Source organism: Hevea brasiliensis, chromosome 13, assembly GCF_030052815.1.
Source record: "Hevea brasiliensis isolate MT/VB/25A 57/8 chromosome 13, ASM3005281v1, whole genome shotgun sequence".
In the NCBI taxonomy this organism is placed as follows: Eukaryota; Viridiplantae; Streptophyta; class Magnoliopsida; order Malpighiales; family Euphorbiaceae; genus Hevea; species Hevea brasiliensis.
In genome coordinates, this window is record NC_079505.1 from 5,731,460 (window position 1) to 5,741,969 (window position 10,510).

General features: G+C 26.8%; 2 protein-coding genes across 2 annotated transcripts; one reads left to right on the forward strand and one right to left on the reverse strand.

Moving 5' to 3' along the window:
* Window positions 1-218: 218 nt before the first annotated feature.
* Window positions 219-4,884, forward strand: LOC131172053 (protein SODIUM POTASSIUM ROOT DEFECTIVE 1-like). Its single transcript, XM_058132997.1, has 3 exons — window positions 219-772; window positions 3,404-3,479; window positions 4,591-4,884. The coding sequence occupies exons 1-3, from the start codon at window positions 377-379 to the stop codon at window positions 4,713-4,715; spliced, it is 597 nt and encodes a 198-aa protein (XP_057988980.1). The 5' UTR covers window positions 219-376; the 3' UTR covers window positions 4,716-4,884.
* A 4,198-nt stretch (window positions 4,885-9,082) lies between these two features.
* Window positions 9,083-9,937, reverse strand: LOC131172023 (uncharacterized). Its single transcript, XM_058132968.1, has 2 exons — window positions 9,767-9,937; window positions 9,083-9,373 (listed from the first exon to the last, which is right to left on the reverse strand). The coding sequence occupies exons 1-2, from the start codon at window positions 9,860-9,862 to the stop codon at window positions 9,083-9,085; spliced, it is 387 nt and encodes a 128-aa protein (XP_057988951.1). The 5' UTR covers window positions 9,863-9,937.
* Between the last annotated feature and the right edge of the window lie 573 nt (window positions 9,938-10,510).

Sequence of the window (10,510 nt, forward strand, 5' to 3'; positions counted from 1 at the left end):
CTGACTGCAACAGTTGCAAAGTAAATAGGCTTTAAAGTTGCTTAAAATTTTAACATTAATGGAGCCAAAATCAAATATTTTATTAGTTGAAAATATCAAAAGGGCACTGTAGGACAAAGCAGTCAGTTTCTCAACATTAAGCAAAGAAAAAGACAGGAAGTTGAAAGCATTCAAAACATAGGCACACAGGGACAGAGAGAAAGAGGGAGTACAGAAGCAAAGGGTTAGCTCAGTCATAAATATAGCATGCAAATGCTACCCCTTTATTTACGCTCCTACCTACAGAGATCTCCATCCTCCCCCTCCCATTTTTAATCATCACTTCTACCCTTACCTTCTCTCTTAGGCAACTATCAAACACCTTGTGTTTTTCGCCATGACCACCAAGAAATCAGGCAGGAAGATGAGGGGCTTCATGTGCCAATCTACGGCAGCAACTGCAGTGTGCGCATTGAATGATCCTCGCTCGGTGATCGTGCCAAGAAGGCCTGAGAGAACCCTCCAGCAGCTTCTTGATAATCCATCATCATCATCCTCATCATCATCAAGATTATTATTGAAGAAAAGTACTAATAATGGTGTTGAGTACTCTAGACTTGTAGAGTCTCCAGTGAGTTTTCTTCCACCTGCAGCTGCTAACAGATCATCATCACTTCTTGTTTCTTCCATCAAGAAAAAAGAGATCAATAATCATAATAACAGCCAAGAAAACAGACCAAAACCTATGCTGCAGAATCCAACTTCAATGGCTTCATCTGACCAAGTTTTCCAGGTTTGATGCTTAATTTACTCACCTTCTTTTCTTTTCAAACCAATATATATTTTCACTGTTCATTGTTAAACTTCAAGGATTACCCTGGTTCACAAGTCGTAAATCTCTTAATTTTGGTGTGAATAATCTGATTTTAATTGAGTAAAAAATGGTTTTGTTCCCATTTCTTCATGATCATGGAGGATAATCTTCATTAGGTAAAATGACATAAACTTTGACACTAACAAATTAATGGGGTATGCGAAAGGGTGCATGGTGGGATCAATGCATAGATTTTTTATTAACAAAAAAAAATATACACTAGAAAATTATAGTTTAATATAGCACAACCTAGCTTGAGAGATCTATCTATAGTAAATTAAGAATTTTAATTTTTGGTTATTATTTGAAGGGAAATTTTTGTCTAAATTTCATATATTCAAATATGTGAGATTTATGTATTTAATAGGTGAGTCCACTGTATATTTTATATATTGAATTAATAGTAAATCAGACTTATGTAAGAATTTTTTTTTTAATTTATGATAAAAGAGAGAAATTTAATATGGTATGTGATAAAAAATTTTTTAATATTATTTTTATATTAAAAAAATTAATAACAAGACATAATTATCTTTTATTTATTTATCTTAGCATGCAATAACAATTGATGCACATTTTTGGTAAATATTTTGGTGAAAACTAAAAGAATTCATCTAATTTTGTAGCACTTGTGAAGATGCATGAAAAGGGAATATTTGAGGAGCATGCCTACTTGACACATCACATGATAGCATGAGGAAAGGACATTTGGTGTTGGACAATATTGTCCAAAATTAACCATAAAGAAATAATAGATATGTTAGGACAATAAGGTAAGACAAAAATGAATGTGGGATGATGTCTCCTTAGAAATTAGGGAAATATAGGAATGTTTTGGACACATTATTCCAATCACCATGTATTGACAATTATACCCACAAATGGGAATCAACCCATAATTTATTCACTTTAATATATTTATAAACAAATTTTTAATTTATAAATATAGTTAATAAAATCATTTAAAATAATAATTTTATAAAATATTTTAATTCAATATTTATATAAAATTTTCTTCATATTTATATAACTAAACTAAATTTATAACTCTAATTAATTTATAAAAATATATTCATTAAATTTAAATTTCCTCATTCAAATATAAGATCATAAAACTTTATATAATTGGGTGTAGTGGTAAGATTCATTATACCTTCGATTCTTGGAGAGGTATTATTGAGAGGCCAGCCATGAACCCCAAAAAGATTAGTTCTTTTTTTTTATAAATTATAAAAAGGATATAGAGAAATTTTCTAATAAATTAAAAAAATAAATAAATAAAAACTTCTATAAAGATTTATTTTTTTTAAATTAAGTGAAATTATTAAATAAGAAAAAAATATGAAACATTTTTTGTGTGGAGGCAAATATATACTTCTAAATGTGGGGGATAAATTTAAATTATTATTGTTATGTGCAAACCTTTTTTCTTTTTAAGATCCTAATAATTAAGCTTTGTTTTCAACATTGATATTTAATAAAGATTTTTCCAAAAGTCATTGCTATTATAATTATCAAAATTTTCAAATTTAGTTTGGTCATTAAATGAATAAAAACGAAAAAAAGAAATTTAAAATTTAAGTGATATTAAATTAGAATTTAATTGATATATTATTAAATATAATAATAATAATAATAATAATAATAATAAAAATATATTACTATGATCGGCAGTTTAATATATTTTATAAATGTAAATTTTATTTGTAAATTTTTTTAAAAAATAATTTTAAATAATACATTTTATAATAAAAATTATTATAATAAAATTTTATAATAATAAATTTATTTATATCAATGAAATAAACTTCAATATATAAAATTTTATTTCACAATAGAGAAATTTTATATACTTTTTATGATATAAAAAATAATGAAATAGAAAAATAATTTAATAATTTAAATTAATACACTAATAAAATAAATTATTAACACCAATTAGTGAAATGGAAAAACATTCATCTTTCTATACAACTATCACATATTAATAGTTATTATTTTATATTAATATAATCTAATTTGAGTTAATAAAAGAAATAATTTTGATATTTTGTGCATAGTAATTTATTAATTTTAATTCAATTTGTGTGTATATATTCAAGAAAAAAAAAATGCAAACTCATGTATAGTTCAAATGATAACTATATTCAAAATTCACTGTGTGACTTAAGTTTAAGTCTATATACCACTAGATACATTAATCTTTTTTTTTTAATAAAATGACTTGATTGTTTATTGGTTTGCTAATTATCTAACCATGTAGAGAAAATGGATTGGGATTAACACCACTCCAAAAACTAACTCAAGGGGAGGAGATTTGTTCAAGTCTTATATATAGCACAAACATCTTATCTCAAACTAATGTGGAACAATGAGTCAATTTATACATATTTACATAAAGTTTTATAAGTATATATATATATATATATGTGTGTGTGTGTGTGTGTGTTTACTGAATCAAAGTTAATGGGTATTTGAAGTGATCTCAATCACAAAATAATATATATTGCTTTTGTTTTATTTTATTTTGCATTGTCTCTTTGTGTTTAGGTGGTTGTGATGCGAGTTTCTCTTCATTGCCAAGGTTGTGCTGGTAAAGTAAAGAAACATCTATCTAAAATGGAAGGTGAATATGAATTCATTATCTATCTTTTTATCTATACATTTATCATTTTATATGCTTGAGTTTCTCCATTAAGAATTAGGTGAAATGGAGTTCAACTAACTTCATTTGGCAAGACCCAAAATTTAATGCTGCCCATGGAAAACACAAGTAGTTGGTACCCACAAAATTGAATGTTATCATGTTTGTAGTTATAATACATTAAAAAAATATTTATTTTGTTCTCTTACACAAATTTTTTGAATAAAAGATAGTGAGAATTTATTTGGGAGAATGTAATTAATCAAGAATTTAATGAAATCATAATTACATTATATGTTTTGTTATTTTATATATATATATATATATATATATATATATATATATATATATATATAATGAAATGACAATTATATCATACAATTAATTATACTGTTGATTAATATAATCATTATTACATATAATAATATATGTAATTATGACTATTTATTTTAATTTATTTTTTAATTGTTATTATTACCACTTAATTATTATTTTGATTACGGTCAACATCACCAATGTTACTAGCACCATTACTAATCTATTATCACCATCACCACTACCATCACCACCATCACTATCAATCAACGGCCACCACTTAGCCACTACCACCCCACCATAACTACTATCACTCATCATCACCGCTATCTAGTTATTGTCGTTATCTAACTCTATCATCCAATAATCAGTTACAGTTATCGTAGTATTACTATTATTTTATTTTCATAAATAAATTAAATATTAAAATAAAAATTATCATTATATTATATCAATTGCATTTTTATTTTACAATTAAATAAAAAAAATAAAATAATAATTATATTATTTCATATCATTTGTTTCAATATATGATTGATGATGTTATATTGTCTTTTGTGTCCTATAAAGTCTAGGTTAGGTTAAGTAAATATATATCCAATAATTTATTAATGAATATAAATATGTTTAACATGTTCCTCACACAAAATTCATATAGCATGAATAACAAAATAAATGAATTTCTTATGGTCCCATATACATGATGAAATTATTTCTTTATGTTTGGCTAAAAGTAATTAATTAATTAACATTAAATTTGTGTTTTATGAATGTGTAGGAGTAACATCATTCAGCATAGATCTTGAGACAAAGAGGGTGACTGTGATGGGTCATGTATCACCTGTGGGTGTTCTTGAGAGCATTTCAAAGGTGAAACCAGCTGAGTTTTGGCCTTGCTCTTGAAATATTAATTAGTGATCATTAAGCTCATCTTCTAGCTACCAATTTATTAATTATTGCCTTTGCTTTAATTAATTTGGTTGAAAAACTGTATCATGTGGATATTTTTGTTTCTTAATTGCTTTTTTTTTTTAAATGAAGAGAAATATCAGAATAATTTTTTATTTTTTAAGTACCATGAAGATATATTGATCTTGAATACCTTGTGCTATATATCCTCTTTATATATGTGTGTTTTATGTGGGAGATTTGATATTCTTGATTTTTATTAATTTATTTTTCTGTTAAAAAAAATAACTTGGTTATTAATTAATGATAGAATCCTACATAACAAAATCTATACTATCAAGGGAGGAACATTGGCTTTGCCAAAAGTACCATTCACTCTTCAAATCAATTATAATTATATTTTTATTATTTAAATTAATTTTAATATTTGCATAAATTTAAAATTCTTAATTATAGATTTCAAATAAATTTAAAATTTTTAGTCCCACTTATACTTAACTTCAATTAAATATAAAATTTTATAAAAAAAATTAACTAAAATAAAAAATTAATAAGTAAAAAATTAAAAAGACAATTAATATATAATTTATATCTATATTAATCTATAATCTATCAATCTATAATTAATCTATATCTATATCTATAATGTATATTATATATAACTATGGAAAGGAGTAAATATTAGATTTGCCAAAAAAATGCCCTTTATTCATCAAATTAATTATAATTATATTTTTATTATTTAAATTAATTTAGTGTTTGTATAAATTTAAAATTCTTAGTCGTTCATATATTTAACTTTAATTAAATATAAAATTTTATAAAAAGTAATTAATTAAAATAAAAAAATTAATAAGTGAAAAATAAAAAAATATAATTAATTTATAATCTATAATATAATTATAATAATAATATAATAAAAATATATTATTTTCAGATACATGACTTTGCTGTTAGATTAAATTTAAATAATTTACTTCTTATATTTTAAGGAGTTAATTAAAAATTTTAATATATACCTTAACTTTTAAAATTTATTATACACCAAAAAACCGTTTAAATTTTAATCTTAATCTTGTAAAAACTTTTCAATTTAATGATATGAATAATTTTAACAAATTTTAATAAAATAAATCATAAATGAAAATATATAATTAAATACAAAATTAATAAAATTGAAAATTAAAAAAATTAAATTAAAATAATTAAAATTTTATTAAAATTAGTTATAATTTAAAATGAATTTCATCCAATTAAAATTTTCTTTAAAGTTATTAATGTTAACATATTTTAATAAGCATAATTTAGCCTTTGGAAATGATGAATGTTTAAGGGCTTAATATTTTAATTATATAAAATATATACGCACTTTTCAAAAAAAAAAAAATAATGTAGGTCAATAATATAAAATTCATTAATATTGAAATTTAATTTGATGAAGCGAATATGCTATATGAATTATTATTTTTAATAATATTTTTTTTATTTAAAAAAAGTTATCATTAAATTAAGCTGAACAAGTTTTGATTATAATCGAAAATAAAATCCAATTAATTTAATTTAATTTTATTTAAATAATTCGATTTAATAGTTATTTAAAAAAAATTATTTGTTACTTTTAGGTGGTATAGAGATATAGGTGAAGAAGAAATATAAGATTGAAAGGAAAGAAAAATTAAAAGAAAATACAAATACTTATATATAAAATAAGTATTGCTGTCATAAATTTATAACAATAATTTTTATATATTTAATAGTACTTTAATATTTTCTTTTGAATATAATTTTAGTATTTAATTTTTTAAATTAAATGATTTTATTTTTGAAAAATCAATGTACATGTAAAAAATCAAAATATTATAATGAGAAAAAAAGAAAGAAACTAAAATAAATATTTTAATGAATTGATAATTAAATTTAATCTCAAATTCTTTTTATATAAACAAGTAATTTAAATTACTTCACAATTTCATATAATTTAATGAATTAAAAATAAAAAAGAAAATCATAAACCTAAAATACTCCCTCGAAAGTTCCCAACATCCATGTTTAGCTAGCCATTAAATCAATCTCATTATTCATAGCTCCATTGCTAGCCCCAGCCTTCGATCGATCATGGCCCGATTTAAAATCAAAATCAGTGGTTTTTGTGTGTAGAAGTTGAGATCTAAACCGAACTGTTTAGAGTTAATTTTCTTCTATTCTAATTCTGGTAGTTTCGATTTGAGCTAGGGGCTGTTTCAATTTCAATTTGATTCAATTATAATTTTAATTCGGTTTTGTTATATTTTTAAACTAATTGAAATTATTAATTTAATAAAAAATAAAATTTTATTTTTTTGCATTGAATTTGTTATGTATTTTTTGTTACTAGTTTTTTTAACTTGAAATATTCAAAAAAATATATAAATATTCACTTTATCAATAACCGAGCCGAATCTGGTGTGTCTGTCCATTGCTTTTACTTTTAGTGAAATCAAATACATGCCACCATTCACCATTCATTGGCTTTTTTAGTTTTTTTTCCCCTTTAGATTTAGACGAAATTCCTAATATTGGTTAGGGGTGTGCAATCGCTCGATTCGATTTTGAATCAAAACAAATCGAAAAAATTGAAAACTAAAATTTAAGAAAAATGAGAATCAAACCAAACCAATTATAGAGGAATAACTGAATCAAATCGAACTACCAATTTTGATTTGATTTGATTCGGTTCATCGGTTATTGAACTAAAGAAACAAAGTACAACCCATCACAACAAACCCATAATCATAGCAAAAATAAAAAAGAAATTCCTTATTCATAGATTCACAAAAGGAATCCCATAATCAAAATGAACAATCCCATCGCAACAAAAGGAATCCCACAATCACATATTCATAGCAAATGGTCAAGAAATCCCATAATCATAGATTCATAGCAAAAGGAAAATAAAACCCACAATCACATATTCGCAAAAGGAATCCCCTACACTACAAGAAAAAAGGAGATTTGAAACCGAATATTCGGTTTCAAATCAGTGAAAATCGGTTTCTAAATACATTTAGAAACCGATTTAAAACCGAAATATTCAGTTTTAAATCCACATGTTTCTAAATAAATTTGAAACGGAAAGTGGCATCCGTTTCAAATTCTGAAGCTGTTTTCAAACCACTATTCCGTTTCAAAGTTAGAAACCACATATATTCGGTTTCAAAATCCGTTTCAATTTAAAAACGGATATTTTGGTTTCAATTTTTTCGAAACAGAAATTCCGTTTCAAATCGGTTTCTAAATTCTAAAACCATATTGGATTAGAAATGGAAAAATTCGTTTCCAATCCGTTTCAAATAACTAGTAGAAAATTTTTATTTTTTTTTTAAATATATTTTTTCCTGTATTGAAGCATATAATATAATATTAATTTTAAATGCTCAATATCAGAATATTTACAATATCAGGCTGTCAAATATCAAATATCAGTCAATATTATATATAAATATGACAGTGAAGGGTTATGACAATAATGTACTGTATGGAAAAATAAAATATCATAATAACAAAAAAAAACAAGCTACTTGTCATTAACAAGATCATCACTCATCACCACTATTAGCCTCTCTACCATCATCCTGATGAGTCGCATCTGGAGTTGGGGCTGTAAACTGCGTACCCTGCATCATTTGTGCCATCATGTTTTGCATCATTTGTTGCATGCGCTCCTCCAGTGTCTGCTCACGTTGTCTATATCTCTCCTCTAGCATCAACTCGCGTTGTCGGTCTCTCTCCTCCATTGCAACCAAACTATCCTTGAGCGTTGCAACAGTCTGATGCAATTGTTGAATCTCTTCCTCCATTGCCTCCGACTGAGCGCAATAGGATGCAGTAGAAGATGATCCATGTGATGAGCTAGGGTAAAAATTGATGCTTGAGATCCAATGCCATAAACCTGTTCTTCTTCTCTCCCCAACTTGATAATATAGTGCGACCTCATCTACAATAGGAGGGTCACTACACCCCTCTTGTGGTTGAGATGACTGCTCCTTAAGCGCCAAAAATGCATCCTGCATAAGTTAATACACATATTTTAAATTTATTTTTCTTGGCAATTGAATAAACAAACTCACTTATTCATTTTTTTTGTATAATTGAAAGACATAAAATACTTGTTCACTTACCTTAATTGATTGCGCTCGTGAATCAACCATATCGGAGGTGCCTTTCCTAGTGTGGGTCTTATGGAAAAGTTCATAAGGAAAAGGTCTTCGGCCAAGCTTGGCTTCCTGAAAAGATATAATGATTTTAGTGATGTTTATAATAATGTTCGATTATTTGCTACTAATATGTAGACAGACAATAACAAAACCAAGAATATGAAATCATTACCATTCTATCTGCGTGAGTAGCATGTGAAACCGAACCCCTGTGTGTCTAGAGATGCCTGCCCCAACTCCCCCTATCTCACTACAGCGGTTAGCAGTGAACTGATGGCTCTTGGCTTTAAACTCTGGGCTACTCCATGCCTCCTTCCATTTTTGCATTGTACTATTAGGCACGATGACCTTGGATTTTCCTTTCTTGACATTGCATATTAGCGCCTTGTAGCGCTCTGCAGCCTTACGCCTCCAAGCTTCCTTTACCAGTGGAGTCACCTCTTGCCAATCAAAGTATTTCTGTTATAAAACAAATAAAAATTAAGACAGTTGTATTAGTATGATAATATTTTAGAAAAAATTTGACAGCATTTCCCCTTAATTTTGGACAATCCAGCCTAGTTATTAGGTATTAATTGCACCTGTTAAAAACACTTCATATATTCTCAACAACAAATAACATCCACCCCAACTACAACAACTCACAACAATATATATTTTCAACATCCTCAACACACAAGCTGTACATAGAACATTTAAGCATTAATATACTTCAATTGTGTTCTTTTACATTAATTCACAAATTCTCATCACTTAAATAATATTTGTTTGTAACATTCTTTTTTGAGGTTTCATAAACTATGCAAATTAGTTATCTGATAGATAATTATATTTAAATAATTATTTTATTACCTGAAATTCATCCCAGTAAAACTCTTTTGTTTCAGGCGTGATAGTTTTCCAACAGTGCCCCTCTGGGTCCATCCTCTCCTTGAAGATATTCTTCATCTTCTTAGCACATTCCTCAGATGGATGTAACCTGTACAAAAGAAAGACAGCAAATATATTGATTTTATGTAAATGTAGAAACATGGTACTTTAATTGCCAATGATATGTAATGCCAAATCATAGATAAAGTTAATTAATTTTTAATACTTACGTGCCTTAATGAGCTTTATTCGTTTCTTTCTTCCAAATGTAGTGGGTGATAGGCCATCCATTGATGATATTGGTGCTGCCCCAACTGAATGACCTTCATGACCAGAGGTTGATCCAATTGCAGGCTCAGAAGATGGGGTAATAGGTGGTGGCGGTGGCGGTGGAGGTGGAGGTGTAGCTCGATGCTGTGTTGAAGCAGTAGACCCCTCCGGATCTGGTGTCGACCTCCCAGTGGATCGTGAAGGAACCTGAGGCTGACCCTGTGTAGATTGGTCTAGTTGATCATTGGGCTCATCCCCGCATGTAATCGCCTTGACTGTGAATGACCCAACAAACCTCCCCTGCGACCGTTGCCTCGCATCCTGCATAAATAATTGTATTAACAAGTTAGCTTCATTCAACTTATGATACATACTACAGATGAAATTTTCCAATAGTTAGAATTTATACTTCAAGTTTAGAAATATAAATTCATTAAGAGAAATACCTAATTCTAA